This window comes from Uranotaenia lowii, chromosome 1 (assembly GCF_029784155.1).
Source record: "Uranotaenia lowii strain MFRU-FL chromosome 1, ASM2978415v1, whole genome shotgun sequence".
Classification (NCBI taxonomy): Eukaryota; Metazoa; Arthropoda; class Insecta; order Diptera; family Culicidae; genus Uranotaenia; species Uranotaenia lowii.
The window spans coordinates 34,640,558-34,659,654 of NC_073691.1; the positions used below are offsets into that span (position 1 = coordinate 34,640,558).

Consider the following 19,097-nt stretch of genomic DNA (forward strand, 5'->3'; position numbering starts at 1 on the left):
TGCACAAATTTGCTCCTTTAATGCATTTTGCGCCTCGAAAATGCTTTATTGTTGACTTGAAAGCTCATGAACTGTTGATTTTTTCTGATTTTTTTTATCAGACCAAATGGTTAAGAAGTATAAGGAGCCACTCTAGGATCCACACGAAGTTCAAACCAACCATCGGAGTGCAACCCTTGATCTAAAATATGGTGAAAGTTTATGTTTATTGGGGATAACTGAATGCAGACTCCTTAAATAATGCAAAAAATCCATTTCCGGCAGGAAAAATGTGTTGCCTGACTAGTAGACACCTAGTAAATAATCAACAATGATCAGTTCCAAAGATCGCAATCTGTGCATCCGGTTTTTATGCAATATGACAGATGTGTTCTGATGGACAAAAAAAATTATGTTAAAACCGGATTTAAGAGATTAAATTCTTCGAGATTCCTACTCATGAAAAGGTTCCAACCAGATTCCAATTGCTTTTTATAGGTGAGTTTGTGTAAAATATCATGATTTTGCAAAGGTTTTGCTTCTGTGGTAAAATAAATAAATCAATACATGACTGAAAAAAGTGTGCAAAGATAAAAAAGAGATTTTATGAAAAAGTTAGAGTATTTCTTGATAAATATTTTTTTTATATTTTTACATAAAATGTCATATTAATACCTTAATTTCCTCCATAGAAAGTTTTTCGATCAAATGAATAGTTTTTAAAATACACACGTTTGTAACTGCCCGGATTCTAAATGATCATAGTTTTATACATCTTATTTTATTTCGTATCAAAGTTCATAAATTTGACAAACAAATCAGTAATTACTCCCATGTATGGACAGACGATCTGTAATGACTTTATCCTAGACGATGCGATCAACTAAGTTGCTTACTTAATTAGTGAACAATTAAGCCTAGCTGCAATTAATTTCGTTGACTTGGTCATTTAGCTAGGCAATGTAATTATACAGGCTATCCCGTTTTCCCCTCCTGTTGGATACCTGTTGTTAGGTAATAAACAAATGTCGGTTTTTGTTTTTATTCGATAATAATTGTCCCATCCAGTGCGCAAAGTAAACTCGTTAGATTTGTTGGATAATCTACATAGGAAAGCTTCGTTTTGATTTTAAAATGCCTCGTTGAGATCACTGATAGATCATATGATTTGAAGAAACAACACAGAATAGGCGGGACAATTCGAAATTCAATTGTAAATTATTTTTTTATTTTTTTTTTCGTTTCATTTTCTCAGCCTCAACCATGACCTCTCCTCGGGACAGCTTAACCTTCTTCGATCCGTCAACCCGGATATGGAGCGGCATCAAGTCTCCGTATCAACACGATCCGAACCAATCACTTGGGAAGCTGATCCTGGATAGCCTGGCAAAGACCCCAGCCAAAGTGACCCAGATCAGCGTGGACAGTGGCGTCCAGATAACTTGTGGCGAAATGCGGAATCGAACGATAAGGTTGGCGCAGAACTTGACGGAACTGGGTTACGGACCAGGTGATATCTTCACGATGGCCGCCCGAAATGGGGAACATGTGGCTCCGGTTCTATTTGCTTCCCTGGCTTTGGGGGTTCCGATCAATACGTTGGATCCGAGTTTTAGGCGGGATGACTTCAGTCACATGTTGAGTACGGTTAAACCTCGGTTGGTGTTCTGTGACCAGGAGACGTTACCAGAAATGGAGGTTGCTTTGGGGATGATTGCGTTGAAGCCGGAGCTGGTGATCTTGGGTCAGAAAGTTGAAGGCTATCGACACATTACGGACTTGTTAAAGCCAACTGGACGTGAGGAGACCTTTGTGTAAGTTGTTACATAGTTCAACCCCTAGAATTTACTTTAAGTTATTTTGATTTCAGTCCCACACGTTTCGAAGACCCATCTAAGCAGCTAGCGATCATCGTGTGCTCTTCGGGAACCACAGGCCGATCCAAGGGGGTCTGTCTGTCCCATTCCTTGTGTATTGCCCACTTTATTGGAGTTATGGGATGTTACCCGCCTGATATCCTACTGTGCTTCAGTTCACTTTACTGGCTTTCAGGGGTAGTGTTCCTACTTTTAGGAACCGTAACTGGAGCTGTTCGCGTAATCACCAGGGAACTCTTCAACCCGGATCTTGCCTTCGATATTATCGAAAAATACCGGGTGACGCTTTGCTTCTTCGCTCCAGCTATCGTCCTGCAGCTGGTCAACCATCCGAGGGCACTCAAAGCTAACTTTTCCAGCGTTAGAGCATGCATGAGTGGGGGTGCCTCGGTAACGGCTGCGATGAAGTATTCGTTCGAAAAACTGGCCCCCAACTGTGACTTCAAAATCGGTTACGGCATGTCCGAGATCGGAGGAGTTGTCTCGATGACCGAAAAAAATTACTACAAAGAAGGATCCACGGGTTATATACACCCCAACGTTGAAGTCAAAGTTGTCGACGACTCAGGGAATGCGGTAGACATCAACCAGGAAGGTGAAATACTGATCAAGCCACAGTTCTACTTTCTCGGCTATTACGGGAACAAGGAAGCCACCGACGAAATATTGGACCAGAATGGCTGGATCCATTCCGGGGATATCGGAAGGATCGATAAAGATGGATACCTCTACATTGTCGATCGGAAGAAAGACATCATCAAATACCTAAGCTATCAAATTTCACCGACGGAGATTGAAACCATAATACAAAGCATTCCGGGAGTCGTGAATGTTTGCGTGGCGGGAGTTCCGGTTCCGGGATCCGATTTGCCAGCTGCGTTGGTTGTCAAGAGCAAGGACATGTCGCTGACCGAAGAATCCATTGACAGGGTCGTTCGGCAGAAGCTTTCGGACTATAAACAGCTGCGAGGTGGAATCCATCTGGTCGAAAGTCTACCGATGACTCCTTCGGGGAAAGTGATGAGGAGAAGCTGCCGTGATATAATGGAGGAGTTCTATACGAAGCAAAATGATGTGATAAAAAGATGAATTTTCTTTGATTTTTTCGACGATAAATGTATTATTTATTTACGAAGAGGGGTGTGTATTTTTATAACATATTTTAAGGAAATTAAATAAACTCTGGTCGAATTTTTTGGAATAAACTATATTTGGTTTAAGGTCTGACTTTATCTTCGAAAAATGCACTTAATTTTTTAATTTGTAACAAAACCCTTTTATTCTGACAAAAATGACAAATATGACAAAAAATTGCAAAAATGACAAAATTGGCGAAAATCACAAAAATGACAAAAATGACAAAAATGACAAAAGTGACAAAAATGATAAAAATGACAAAAATGACAAAAATTACAAAAATGACAATAAAGACAAAAATGACAAAAATTTGCAAAAATGACAAAAATGACCAAATTGGCAAAAATCACAAAAATGACAAAAAATGACAAAAATGATGAAAAAAGACAAAAATGACAAAAGTGACAAAAATGATAAAAATGACAAAAATGACAAAAATGACAAAAAATGACAAAAATGATGAAAAAAGACAAAAATCACAAAAGTGACAAAAATGATAAAAATGACAAAAATGACAAAAATGACAAAAATGACAAAAATGACAAAAATGACAAAAATGACAAAAATGACAAAAATGACAAAAATGACAAAAATGACAAAAATGACAAAAATGACAAAAATGACAAAAATGACAAAAATGACAAAAATGACAAAAATGACAAAAATGACAAAAATGACAAAAATGACAAAAATGACAAAAATGACAAAAATGACAAAAATGACAAAAATGACAAAAATGACAAAAATGACAAAAATGACAAAAATGACAAAAATGACAAAAATGACAAAAATGACAAAAATGACAAAAATGACAAAAATGACAAAAATGACAAAAATAACAAAAATGACAAAAATGACAAAAATGACAAAAATGACAAAAATGACAAAAATGACATAAATGACAAAAATGACAAAAATGACAAAAATGACAAAAATGACAAAAATGACAAAAATGACAAAAATGACAAAAATGACAAAAATGACAAAAATGACAAAAATGACAAAAATGACCAAAATGACAAAAATGACAAAAATGACAAAAATGACAAAAATGACAAAAATGACAAAAATGACAAAAATGACAAAAATGACAAAAATGACAAAAATGACAAAAATGACAAAAATGACAAAAATGACAAAAATGACAAAAATGACAAAAATGACAAAAATGACAAAAATGACAAAAATGACAAAAATGACAAAAATGACAAAAATGACAAAAATGACAAAAATGACAAAAATGACAAAAATGACAAAAATGAAAAAAAATGACAAAAATTACAAAAATGACAAAAATGACAAAAATGACAAAAATGACAAAAATGACAAAAATGACAAAAATGACAAAAATGACAAAAATGACAAAAATGACAAAAATGACAAAAATGACAAAAATGACATAAATGACAAAAATGACAAAAATGACAAAAATGACAAAAATGACAAAAATGACAAAAATGACAAAAATGACAAAAATGACAAAAATGACAAAAGTGACAAAAATGACAAAAATGACAAAAATGACAAAAATGACAAAAATGACAAAAATGACAAAAATGACAAAAATGACAAAAATGACAAAAATGACAAAAATGACAAAAATGACAAAAATGACAAAAATGACAAAAATGACAAAAATGACAAAAATGACAAAAATGACAAAAATGACAAAAAGGACAAAAATGACAAAAATGACAAAAATGACAAAAATGACAAAAGTGACCAAAATGATAAAAATGACAAAAATGACAAAAATGACAAAAATGACAAAAATGACAAAAATGACAAAAATGACAAAAATGACAAAAATGACAAAAATGACAAAAATGACAAAAATGACAAAAATGACAAAAATGACAAAAATGACAAAAATGACAAAAATGACAAAAATGACAAAAATGACAAAAATGACAAAAATGACAAAAATGACAAAAATGACAAAAATGACAAAAATGACAAAAATGACAAAAATGACAAAAATGACAAAAATGACAAAAATGACAAAAATGACAAAAATGACAAAAATGACAAAAATGACAAAAATGACAAAAATGACAAAAATGACAAAAATGACAAAAATGACAAAAATGACAAAAATGACAAAAATGACAAAATTGACAAAATTGACAAAAATGACAAGAATGACAAAAATGACAAAAATGACAAAAATGACAAAAATGACAAAAATGACAAAAATGACAAAAATGACAAAAATGACAAAAATGATAAAAATGACAAAAATGACAAAAATGACAAAAATGACAAAAATGACAAAAATGACAAAAATGACAAAAATCACTAAAATCATAAAAATGACAAAAGTTACAAAAAAAAATGACCAAAATGACAAAAATGACAAAAATGACAAAAATGACAAAAATGACAAAAATGACAAAAATGACAAAAATGACAAAAATGACAAAAATGACAAAAATGACCAAAATGACAAAAATGACAAAAATGACAAAAATCACTAAAATCATAAAAATGACAAAAGTTACAAAAAAAAATGACAAAAATGACCAAAATAACAAAAATGATAAAATGACAAAAATTGCCAAAAATGACAAAAAAAAAACAAAAAAGATAAAATTACAAACATGACAAAAGTGACAAAAATGACAAATAAGAAAAAAAAACTGCAAAATTACAAAACCTTTTTATACTTTGATTACTCTTTTATGTATAATTTTTCCAGATATATTTTCACTTCAAATTTATCTTATAAATCTAGGTTTCAGATACCCTGATGGATTTTAGATACACGGAACGGGCGAAATGAATAATTTTAAAAATTATAATAATGATGTTAATTCAACCTTATGACATAGCACTGAGAATTCCATTCGCTCATAAGAGTTTTATAAACATCCTCTAGCTGCTACCGATCAAGTTAAGTTAAATCAACGTTCCGGTTGATCTCTCTTGCAAAAGTTCCAACACGATTTCGCGACATTTTCTTCGCACTATTTTTCCGGAAGGTGTCATCGGTAATTCATCGACCAGGTAGATTCCTCCCTTGAGCTGTTTATAATGGGGCAGATTCCTTTCGGTAAATTCTTCGATTTGCTCAACTGTCAGCTGACTGAAGGCCTTCTTCACAATTAAAGCCGCAGGCAAATCGATTCCGGTTCCTGGAATCGCAACAACACAAACACCAACGACTTCGTCTAACTTCTGAATAACGGATTCCAGTTCGCTGGGTGAAATTTGAACGCCGTGGTACCGGATGATGTCCTTCTTTCGATCGGTGATGTAGAAGAACCCATCCCGATCGAAACATCCAATATCTCCGGTGTGCAGCCATCCTTCGGGGTCGAGGATTTCCGCGGTGGCTTCCAGGTTTTTGTAGTATCCGAGGAAGGGAAATTCTGGTTTGACGAGGATTTCACCTTGTTGTCCTATAGGAAGTGCTTCGCCTTCGTCGTTAACGATTTTAACCGACACATTCGGCTTGACGTAACCAGTGGAACCATTTTTGTAGAGAAGTTTTTCACAACCCGTGACCGGTCCTCCGGCTTCCGACAGACCATAGCTAGGCATAAAATTGGCGTTCGGTGCCAGTGTTTCGAAGGCAAGCTTCAGTTCCGGTGAAACGGCAGCTCCACCACTGACGCACAGTCGAAGACTCGGCAGACTTCCGGTTCCGGGGGAAATATTTTTCAAAATCTGCAGGGCCAAAGCCGGTTGCAGGAACCAAAAGGTCACCCTATACCGATTTATTATGTCCAGTGCAGCTCGATAGTGGAACGGTTCCCGGGTGATGATTCTCGTCGCCCCGGCCACGGTTCCATTTAGCAGGATGAAGATTCCGGATATCCAGTACAGGGAACTGAAGCAAAGGAGGACGTCATCCGAACGGCAATCGCCAAACCCACACAGAGTTCCGATACACTGGGCGTGCGATAGGCAAACACCTTTGGATCGGCCGGAAGTTCCCGAGGAGCAGACGATGAGGGCCACTTGTTGAGAGGCCTCCCGAAAACGGATTGGGCTGAGGAAAGATAAAATAGACGGATTTTACATATTTATATAATTTTTTTTTTTTACTAGCTGATTCGGTGTACTTTTGCTGCATCCTTCAAATATATTTTAAATTTGTAATTAATTATTAACATTTTCATTTATTTCATTAAAATTTAGAATTTATTTTCAAAATCCTTCAAATTCACATCTTGTGAATGAAAGATGCAACTTTTGATTCGAAGTAGGCGAAGTGGGCAAAGTTCAAGATTCATTCAAATTTTCTGGAAAGATTGCTCTCTCATGCCTTGCCATGCCCTTCTTCCATATCTATATCCATATCGAAGAAAGAAGGGTCCTCAAAACGTCATTGATCCGCCTTTCATCAAGATAGCCAACTGTGTAAAATTTTGGTTGGATAACTCAAAGGCAACCCTCAAACGCCTTGAAAAGTTTTCAAAAAACATTCCATTATAAAAATCATAACTAATATTGGCAACACTGTAAAATTGTCAAAACTAGATTAAAGTAATTTTTTTAGCCAAGAATCAACTTTTTAGAAAATTTTCCCATACATTTTGTATGGAGATTTATGAGAAAACAAAAATTATAAAAATTATCTGCAACTTTCCTCGATTTGTCGAGTCCTCCTGAACTTAAAATCTTGAAACTATTGTCGTGATATCACGATTCTTATGAATCTCAACTCGGAGATTCACTCAGAAACATCTAGTGCCCACAAGAATCGATCAATGACTGACTTTGTTCTGTTCGTTTTACCTAGTGTTACTCTTTTTTTTTCATATTCCACATTTTTATTCTCCATCCTATGAATTTTATTATATTTCTGCATGTCCTTCATCTTATCTCACATTCCTTCTCACCTCTATTCTCAATAGAATATTTTATTTACTGACCTTTGTTTATCACTAACACAAAATTTTATTTTTCAAACATGCTTCATTTCAATTCTACATTCAGTTCTCAACAAAAGCTTTTCAAATCTAAACATTTTGTTTATTTTCTGCATATTCTTCTTCTGTCGCTCTGTCTTTGTTTACCAGAGCCGGAACAATCCGAGAGCATTCTTAGCAAAAACCTTCCCAAACTGTTTTTATGATGCTCTGTCTCTGTTTAGAAACAGCCTTCCCAACCCAAAGACCAAATCAAAACAAAACATCAGCAAAAGCAGCCATTAAAATTTGCGCTTCCTAGACCAATCCGTCCTTTTCAATCGGGAGGCCAAATCAAAATAAACAATCAGCAGAAGTAGCCTTAAAAATCTGCGCTTCCTAAACCAGCAGAAGCAGTCTTAAAAATCTGCGCTTCCTAAGCCGATTCTGTCTTATTCCATCGGGAGGCCAAATCAAAACAAACAATCAGCAGAAGCTGCCTTAAAAATCTGCGCTTCCTAAACCAAAACAAACAATCTGCGACAGCCTTAAAAATCTGCGCTTTGAAAGCCATTCCGTCTTTTTCCACCGAAAGCCAAATCAACACATACAATCAGCAGCACCAGCTTTAAAAATCAGCACTTCCCAAGCCAAATCCGTCTTTTTCTACCGGAACGCCTATTCAAGGCAAACAATTTACTGAAGCTGCCTAAAAATGTGCGCTGTCTATGCCAATTGCGTCTTTTTTCCACCGGAAGACCAAATCAAAACAAACAATCAGCAGCAGCCTTAAAAATCTGCGCTTTCAAAGTCAATCCGTTTTTATCCATCTAAGGCCAACACATACAATCAGCTTTAAAAATCTGCACTTCCCAAGCCAATTCCGTCTTTTCCCATCGGAAGGCAAACAATCAACAGAAGCTGCTTTAAAAATCTGCGCTTCCTTAGCCAATACCGTCTGTTGTTTTTTTCACCGGAAGACTAAATCAAAACAAACAATCAGCAGAAGCTGCCTTAAAAATCTGCGCTTTCAAAGCCATTCCATCGTTTTCCACCGAAGGCCAAATTAACACACACAATCAACAGCATCAGCATTTAAAATCTGCACATCCAAAGCCAATTCCATCTTTTTCTACCGAAAAGCCAAATCAAGGAAAACAATCAACAGAAGCTGCCTTAAAAATCTGCGCTTCCTAAGCCAATTCCGTTTCTGTTTCACTAAAACAATCAGCAGCAGCCTTAAAAATCTGCGCTTTCTAAACCAACCCGTATTTTTCCAGGGGCCGGATCAGAAACAATTTTGTTTGTAGCAGCAGCCTTTAAAATTTGTGCTCCCTGTGCCAATCCGTTTTTCTACCGGAGGCCGAATCAAAGACTTTCTTCGTAGCAGCAGCCTTAAAAATTTGCGTTTTCTGTCCTTATTTTGCCAACCACGCCATTGTCGTAATTTCACAATTCTTACGAATCTCAATTCAGAGATTCACTTAGACACGTCTTTCACTCACAAGAATAGATCAATGACTGACATTGATTTTGTTGTTTTGCCCTGGGGGAGGAAGACTGAAAAAAAAAGAAAAAAAATCTTTCTAACGTCAAATTTCTCTCATCAATCTACCGACCAGTGCGAAGGTTCAAAATTTTACTTTCTTATTCAGTGAATTTCATTAAAAAATTTTTTGAAGCTTAAAAGCACTTGTTTTGCATTAAACAATGATTTAATAAGATTTTTTTTGCTCTGGCAAATTTTTGCATGATCAGGCGTATTGAGTCGCTCAAATTTTGTTGAAGTTTTTGAAGCTGATAAATAAAAATTGTTTAATTAATGGTTGTTCTAAAAATAGCTTAAATATCAGACTTAGATTTTGAATAGTTCCTATGGACCGAACGACTATATAAAAATAGTTCAAAGTTTATATTAACGACAGATTTGACAGACTGGTTGGATAATCTAAATCATGGGTGGCCAAAGCATGGCCCGCGGGCCTCGTTTGGCCCGCGGCTGACTTTTTGTGGCCCGTGAGCTCATTTTGAAATTGCCATGTTTTCAGAATTGAATGTTTTTCTTGGTTTATATTAACCCTGATTTTAAATCTGTTTATTATCCTTTATTTAATCACGGAAAGATCTTGCTTAGATTCTCGTTTCAGAGATACGCTAAAAAAATAAATCTTTTTTAGAACTTAAAACTTAAAACACACAGAAAAAAATCTTAGCTTTCCATTTCATATGAAATTTGTAAATGTGTTAATATACAACAACGCAGCCCTGAAAAAATCCATGCGTTTCCTCACTCGGGTCAATTTTAGTGTAATTTTACATGACTTTTGCACGAAACAATGTTTGGAATCAAAAACGTCGCAGTCGCGCACAGAGTGTGTCTTATTTCAATGTCAATTTTTATAAATATAAATAAAAAGTGAAATCCCTTTAAAATTGTTCACCAGAAAACTAATTATGTTTTACTGCCTTTTGGTAAAAAAAAATATTCAAATTAGTATATTACTCGATAAACTTTATTGGATAGAAGTGATATTTTGTTCTAACTTACAGTTCACCTCTTGTCCCTTATTCTAAATAATTTTTAAACATAAGAATAACTCTAACCGATCAGATTGATATAAAATCTAACATTTAAAAATGAATAGCACCAAAAGTAGTCAGACTTTTGATGTAAAAAAAATATTCCAGAGAAAGGTTAACAATCTTCTTAATTCGTTGTTTCAAAAGTTTTAGCACAATAAAGCTTTTTTTCTATTATTCTTGGGATTTAAGTATAAACTTATGTATTCAAAAAAATATTAGGGTCATGGATTTTCATACAAGAGAATCGTTTTGAATTGTTTAACCCTTCGTTTCATAAAGTAACACATTTGCAACAGCTAATGTAAGGAAAATTTAAAAAATCGTATTTTATTTTAATTTTTTTTCTTGATGTACACATAATTTCTGACTGTTTGAAATTATTTTTAAGGAAAAATAAAAAATCATAAAATGAAGGGTTAATACTCAAAAAAAAAATAAAAATAAGAATACAACTATTTAAAACATCACTCAAGAAAGTCTTTGAGTATGTGATATTGAAGTTTTAACCCATTTAAAAAAATTATTGAAGACTGTGACGCGATTCGATTTATGCTTCAAAAATATCAAAAAATCAAACTAATTTAAATCTTTTCTAAAATTCTATCAAATTTACCGTATTTTTGTCGGATTGAGAAAAAAATACAAAACGAAAAATACTGCAACTTTTTTCTTAAATGACAAAATAATCCGCGGTCTTCTGAAAACTTGGTCATTGAATTGAAAAAATTGTTTCAAAACCTGTGAAATGTTCTATAGTTTCCCAAAAAAGTAAACATATTTAATGATTTTTACCTATTTTCAAGAGTTTCTTCGGAAACAAGAGCTGAAAGCATTGGAATTAGGACTCCCATATATGTGAAAGTTGGCTTAAAGTCTTTGCGCATCGCAAAAATGTTATTTTTTTTACTTTGTGTTATCTGTACTTTTCGTCGCATATTTGGCATTTTTCCGATTGTTTTTGATTATTCATACCATTGGTTTTTAAAGTGGTCTTCACAGTTGTTTGAGCGTTGTGTGCTTTTGAGTGGACTCTACCTTCAATCTTGAGGTGTTTGGAAGGCCCTAGAGAAACAATTCATATCAAACTTTGAAAATTCTTCGAACCACATTCACATTCACATCATAATCAAAATTATATTTTAAAAGTGTCTTCACCTTTTCGTAAAGAAATTTTTGTTTCAAAAACATCGAATATCCACCAACATTTTACAAAATTTGCAATTATTCAAAAACCCGGAACTTTGGTACGTGAGTGTTTAAAATTTGTTTTTATTGCTTAACTACAATAGCAAAAGGTATAATTATGAAAAATAAACCAAATTTAAATAGCTTAGTATTTGTAATGTGTTCTTATAAATTTAATATTAGTGGGGTAACATTTGACAATATTTCAACCAGTACCGGTTTAGTTTCGATGAATCTCTCAGAAGGACGACTTACTTAAATGTATGTATTTTTCGAAGAAAATTGTTTTTTTTTCACAATTTTTTTATAAAAAAAAGTGCAATGGTTATAAGCAACCAAACGCATTTTCATCCTGTTCCTGGATGACTTTCCTGATACACATATGAAAAAAGGGTAAATTTTGGAATTCAAATCGAAAAAATTGAGGATGTCCGTGCTTATAAGTACTTTTAGTAAATAATCTTTTAAATGTCGAGAGTTATTGAACGGTAGAATTTTGCATCGATTCCATTCCATGTAATGTTTTTTTTTGGAAACGGGCAGCGATTTGATATTTATGGAACTTATAATGAACGTTTTGAATTGCTTGAAAGAATTCGTAAAAAAATGCATAGAACAAAAATTTCTTACTGAGATGAATCTGCCTGTACTAGTTGAAGCAGGCATATGCAGAAAATTTTAATTTTTTTTTTGCATATTCTGTTTTTTCCTGGAAAATTAAAAAAAAATTACTTGTTTGGCCCACGAGATATCTCACATCCAAAATTTGGCTTGCCTGTTGAAAATGTTGGCCACCCATGTGTATTCGATTCCGAAGTTTACTTTTGAATCTGCAGCAATTAACTCAGAAGACTTAAATTTAGCACCTAAACAACTGAGTTACGTGACTCGGTACACGAAACTGTTCATCTAAAGTTAAAATTTGAACGATTACATTTTTTTTATGAAATGGCTCGTTTTTTGCCGAACAGTGAAAAAACGATACAGAAAATGATACAGCGAATTTCAGTCTTCCTCCCCTAAGTTTTGCCTAGTGTGTCCAAAATAACAAACACTGCCTTAGAAATTTATTTTATTTTATTTATATTCAGTGTTGCCGATTAAAACTGTTATTTTATTTTATTTTTTGATTTATTTTCTGCATATCCTTCATCTCATCTCTACACTTCTCTCCCCTTAAGGGAAATTCCATTCCGTTACTCTAAAATGAGAGAGGCTTCATCCATCAGAGATGCATTTTTTTTTTATTTAAAAACGCCTTCATTTCTACATTTCGTTCCATTTTCCAAATTACTTCTCGAGTTATAATATAAATTGTAAAGGTTGCCCCCTCCCCCATCTTATATCCCTACTCAAAAGAGTGATGAGTCTCAAGCCATAGAGAAACAAATACGCTAGATTATATCTATATAGATATGTTTCAAAAAATGGTATGAAGATCCTCTCTTCTCTCCCTATCTTTGCTCTGAAAGAAGAGGGTAGTTTCGAACCATCAGAGAATCATTTCTGATTCACAAAACTTGAGCTGTAGCTAACAGGAGTATAAAAGTTTATCATTTAAGAACAGTAGATACATATTTCTTAAACAGCCTCTGTTTTGTTATAAAAAAAATGTTATCAAACATCGAAACCTTCATCAAATTTTATATTTTAAGCACTTGCAATCTCTTTTTTGCCCTCTATGAGAATTGATCTGTTGAAATTTCCAAAATCATATTAGAATTAATCAGCGATTTCGAAAAATATTTGCAACTTTGACGCGTGACAACATAAAAATATTGGAAAAACGACCTTAATTCTATCTCATTATTTGAACTAAAAACGATAATTTTAATATATCTGAATACAGATACCTCATCAGCATTTTAGATTGCATTTTAAGCGGGCTTGCCCAGATTTCACCCAGAAAAAAATGGAAAAGCCAGGTCCGGTCCGGTTGCCCAGATATCGAGCAAAAAGGTCCGGTTTTTCCAAAGTTATTCACACATTTATTTTAGCGAATTAAATTCACACGCATTTTTTGAAATTGTGAGATAAGATTTGAACGTCGCGTTTGTGTGTTCATTTTTCAACTTCTTTTTTGCCTTTTTATATTAATTTTAATCTGATTTGGCATTTCGGCAAATTTTATTGAAACTAAGTAGAATTTTAATGAGGAGGAATGTGAAACTGATAGTTGGACAGCTCTTTGGGTAGAAGAAACGAATAGATGTTGAAAAAATGTGAACCAGGGCTTTGTGTTATCGACAGTTTTTAAACCTGCCTGTGTGCCTTTGCATTTTTATGGGAAATACGCTGATTTTGGCTGGATTTTCCCGGAAATTATCCGGTTTTGAGTCGAAAATTTAGATACTCGATGCCCGGATTTGCTCGGCCTGAATACTTACAGAAAAAATATGGAAAGCTTACTCAACTGAAGATTAAAATTATCGGCTACATAAATTAAGATGAATTTTACTTCATGCCTCTGGATTTTGGAAAGGATTATCTAAATTTGGAGAATGTTAAAAACTTGATAAATTTAAGGCAATTTATTTCCCTTTACTTTGATATTTTGATAGCTTTTCTTTGCCGAAGAAGTTATAAAAATTGTGCTTATGTTTGTAATTATGTTCAAATCTTAAAATTTATCATCATGCAAAATATTCATTTAAGCTTTATATGGATATAAATTTTCTTGACTCGATATTTGCCAACATATTAAAATTGATATAAAATCAAACCATGTTAGAAAAGCTGACGAACCAAAAGAGAACGCACGTGCCTAATGTTAATCAGGTACAGATTTAAAAGAAATATCCATGAGTTAGATAAAAACTCTAAAGGGTTTAAAGTTTGTTTGGTAAAACTAAAGTTCACTGATCGTTCATTTTTTTTATTAGAAAAAAAAAATCTGTAAATGTTGCTCTTTCAAACCCTGAAATCTTAAAAATTTGAAATTTTTGGCTCTTCCGACTGAGAAGGTTGCCGACCACTGTACTAGAAGAATGGAATGGGTCTCAAATATTCATACATACAAACTTTGTTCCCAAATATCCTTCCATGCCGAACTCGGTTTCATTTGCTCGATTAGTTCTCGAGTTATGCAGCAAATTATATAGGAGACCCTCTCCCCAAAACATCGTAGCAACATTTCTCGCACCTTCATATGATAAATTTGGTTCATTTACATAATATGTTCTGGAAATACGAAAAAAAAATTGTTGTGCCTTCATATCTAATAAATGGAAGGGGGAGGAGTCCCAAATAATCATAGAAACATTTCAAACCCATATCAACAGCCATGTCAAATTCGGTTTCATTTGCTTGATTAGTTCTCGAATTGTGCGAAAGTTGTATGGAAGCCTTCCTCCCTCTTTCAATTTCTACAATGGAAAAAGAAGGGGTCTGAAACCTTCCTTATTTTTTTTTTTTTTTTGAAAATAGTAGGCTCTCGTATAACATATAAAGTTCATGATTAAATTTGTAACAATTGAGTTATGCTTTTGAATGTAGCACATTCGCGGCAAGTGGAAAAACGAGATATTGTGAATCTAAATAAAAAAAAAAAAAACGTCGCTGGTGAACTGACAGCTGAATGTAGACTTCAGACAATCTAGTACTTCATTTTCCTTTGTCGGAAGTCGGATGTTCGGACTTCCGAAGTACTATTTCAAATTTGGAACACTAAAAAGCTTGGACATATCGAGATGATTTGTTTCACTACCTCTGATAAAAAAAGGGGAGGTCTCATGCATAACACAAGCAACAAAATTTACATTTTTTGGTGCAAAGATTTCAAGAGCTAATTTTCAATAATTTGGTGTCGCCGATTCCAGATATGCAAAACTATAGAACATAACATAGGTTTTGAGTAAAGGCATTGATTCAATGACTAACTTTCCCAAATCCAGGAGTAATTTTGAATCCTGAGAAATAAACTGTAGATGATTTCTTTTTGTCCAGTTCTGCAAACAAAAATGAGGGTTTCGACGACATTTAATCGAAATCGATTTTTTACAGTTCTTAAAGCATTAGTCACATCGTTTTGCAGTCTTGAACAAAGTTGTTAAGTGGATTAAAATATTCAATATCGAGTACTCAAAGATTTTTTAAATTCTGTTAAAACTAATTCTAAAGCTATCTATTCAAATTTTAAAAGTTGAAAAATTTATTATTTCAAGCGGTGTATTTCTGAAACAAAAATATTTGTGCAAAATCTGAAGCCTTGATTCAATGAAGGATGATCAAAAGATTCAATTTTAAGTTTTCCTGTAGGTTTATTAGTTTATCAATTATCAAAGATCGATTTTACTCAACACTAATCAATTTTAAAATTTCTACATGCCATATGATCAAAACTAGAGGTGATAAACTAAACCAGAAAAATGATCTAATTTCCGGACGCTCAAAATCTTCTTACATCAGTTATTAAAACTCAGGCACAACATATGCTGTTCCCTTGTGTAATTAATAAAAAATAAGACTGAACTCTAAAAAATTTCAAAAGATTTGAACAAAACTTTGTCCATACACAAGTTAATGATTCAAAATTCCGATTCAGGATTCATATACAGAATTCATTGAATAACCGACATTCGATATTCGAATTCAGTTTAAAAAATTATATGAAAAAATTAACAGAAAAAAACTCTTACCTGAACCACTCTTCACGTCCTGTGGGCTTCAGAAAATCCGTAACCGACAGCATCCCATCAACGCGTCCTCCGAAAGTAACCAGCAACGGATTCAACCCAACCATTTCGATGGCCGCTACCATTTCCCCCAATCCTTCTCGATCACAGAAGACGGCTTTCGGTCTAACGGTCGCCAACATGTGCGCCAAATCGTCTCGATCAAATCCCGGATCCAAAGTATTCAACGGAACGCCCAAAGCTAGGCAAGCAAACGTGACCGGAGCCACCAGTTCCCCATTGTTGGCGGCCATCGTTACTACATCCCCGGGTTGAATTCCCTCCAAAGACAGGTTCTGAGCAATTCGGATGGTTTGAAGTCGCAGCTCCTGGCAGGTGACCTCCCTGTGGCTATCGGCACTGATTTGGGTTATTTTTAAGGGATTTTTGGCTAATGAATCAAGAATCAACTGGCCCAACGATTGGGTGGCGTCATAGGGGGGAACTTTTTCGATGCCGGTCCAAATACAAGTTTCCGGATCGTAGAACGTCAACTGGCTACGTGGTATTCGCATCCTTTCTGATCAAAATAAGAAAGTTGACTCAAACAATGTTTTTATTCGACTATGATTAACTTGAATCGAAGCCTGTTCCTTAATTTAACACTGTTTGTTGAATAGGACTTGATAGAATAAATGCCGAAACAGGTGTGACAGAGTGAAACAGCTTAGTTCGAAGTTTCTAGCAGTCCGGAGTGGAAAATTATTAACAACCCAGCCAGACGCTTCCTAAGATACTCAGTATATAATTGGCTCATCCCGTTAATCGACGTCGTTCAAATGTGTTATGAACTCATTCTATAAACCTGTTTCGATTTTGTTAATTGCAATAACAACACTAGCTGTTGGCCCAGAAATACGACACATTAAACGATTGTTCGTAATGATATCTTCCAGACTTATACTTGGCGACCGTGACATCACACCAATTATTATGACGTTATTCTTAGCTTAGAACAAGCTGGTTTAAAATTCTGAGAAGCTTATTTTTTCAGGAAATTAAAGGATAAAATCACGTGTTATTAAAAGGGGAAATTTTTTTCGATTATTTCATGCCATAACAAATGATTACACTTTTTTCACTCACGCAATTTTCGTTTTACTTTGGCTACTCCTCAAGCTCAACAGACAAATGTTAAGCTGCTACGCTGGTTTCACCTTATATCTCTTTGCGATTCACTTTTCAGTAATCAATCCAAAGCGCCCGGATCGAACATGCGATCCCGATAATGGGTTGATACCAATGAACGACGCCGCTCAATGTGCCGGGCAAAACTCGATTGCCGATGCACGAACCATTTTGATTCTGGAAGCTCATAGCATGTTATGTGATGCATGCTTTCAATTAAAATCTTTTGGGGGAATCTAACGCACTGACTGCTTCACATATCGAAGAAACTCGGATGAACCCTTTGTTTTCCTTCTTTTAGAATGAACCTCTTTCATTATTTACTGCTAGCAGAATATCAAGATCTGTTTTACTCATCAATCCTGTTGATACCATCTTCCTACAAGTCCTAGATCATTCGAAATTCTAATTTGCGGTAAGTCATTGTCGGGTAGGTAGATTGTTTTTTGGTTTAATGTTTTGTTCACTAGTTCTCACAGGAGCGTGTTGAGAATATTCTGCTAACATTAACCCTAATCCGCTCTTGAGTGTCAATATGACACTATTGGAAGTTTGGCGGCTTGTATCTTTATTTAGGCGCAACCGCTGTGGAATGCTCAAAAAAAATTTCATTTAGTGTGAAAGAAAGCTGAAGTTAGCAGATATACCACAAATAACAGACGTACAAGCACTGACAATACTGACTGGACACTCGATTTCGTTTTCTGGATAATTTTCCCAACAGTACGCAATGTCGATTCCAGAGTGCGCATCGATCGATTTGAAGAAATGCTATCCCAGTTAGCAAATGCCACCCAACTTTAAAAATAAAACACGCAATTTCTACGATGAAATCGGGCTAAACAGGACCATTTTTCCTACAGGGCATTTTTTGTCAAATTTTTCTGGTTCGCCGCCTGCCATCGGTATTGTGAACCTGCAAAATCTGACAACAAAAAATTAGACAGAAAATGGTTGAATTTTTGTTCTAAGTGTCATGTCAGTGTGGTCAGTGGTACAAGCTAGCACACGAAACTTGCGTAAAATTCCCAACAGCTTTTTGGACCAATTTTTGTTTATTAGCTGGGCCACCAGATGTCTCGGACCACACCAAAAAGAACTGTCAAAACAAAACCGAGAAAAAAATTACTAAGTTTTGTAGGAATCAGGAGCGTGTATAAAGATTAAGTAATTAAATATATCAGATGACTAAATCGTGAAAAGCGTGTAGGAATCAGGAGCGTGTATAAAGATTGAGTAGTTAAATATACACGCAGAGAAAACTAGTGCCATTAAAACAAAAGAAATTCGTTTTTGAATCAAAGTTCTAGTGTTATTTGAATCTAAATCTTATTTTTTTGATTTAATTTTTTTTTCTATTAAAAGGAAAGAAAATTATTTTGAGTTGGTGTACAGGAATTTTGAATTGATGTACTGTACTTGAAATCAAAAGACAATAAATTCGTGCTACAATCAATGAAAAAATTCTTTGATTTTGATTAATTTTTCTTCGAAACCAACAACGATGGAAAACATTGTGGCGGAAAGTTCTCAATGCCGTGGAGGATTTTTGGTGAGTTTTTCAAATATATCTGGAGTGAATTATTAAATTTTTGAATTAGTTTTAGGTCAACTATTCAGCCGACGAAGCTAGTTCTAAAGAAGGAACGAATTGAAAGCTGCGAAATTCCAAGTTGCCC

The 19,097-nt window shown here is 34.4% G+C and overlaps 2 protein-coding genes across 2 annotated transcripts; one reads left to right on the forward strand and one right to left on the reverse strand.

Annotated features, from left to right (window-relative positions):
* The first annotated feature begins 1,144 nt into the window (after nucleotides 1-1,144).
* LOC129756297 (uncharacterized) lies at nucleotides 1,145-3,046 on the forward strand. Its single transcript, XM_055753131.1, has 2 exons — nucleotides 1,145-1,793; nucleotides 1,850-3,046. Exons 1-2 carry the CDS (start codon nucleotides 1,243-1,245, stop codon nucleotides 2,943-2,945), a joined length of 1,647 nt encoding a protein of 548 aa, XP_055609106.1. The 5' UTR covers nucleotides 1,145-1,242; the 3' UTR covers nucleotides 2,946-3,046.
* Nucleotides 3,047-5,675: 2,629 nt separating this feature from the next.
* Nucleotides 5,676-17,226, reverse strand: LOC129737891 (uncharacterized). Its single transcript, XM_055729057.1, has 2 exons — nucleotides 16,255-17,226; nucleotides 5,676-6,987 (listed from the first exon to the last, which is right to left on the reverse strand). The coding sequence occupies exons 1-2, from the start codon at nucleotides 16,803-16,805 to the stop codon at nucleotides 5,892-5,894; spliced, it is 1,647 nt and encodes a 548-aa protein (XP_055585032.1). The 5' UTR covers nucleotides 16,806-17,226; the 3' UTR covers nucleotides 5,676-5,891.
* Nucleotides 17,227-19,097: the final 1,871 nt, after the last annotated feature.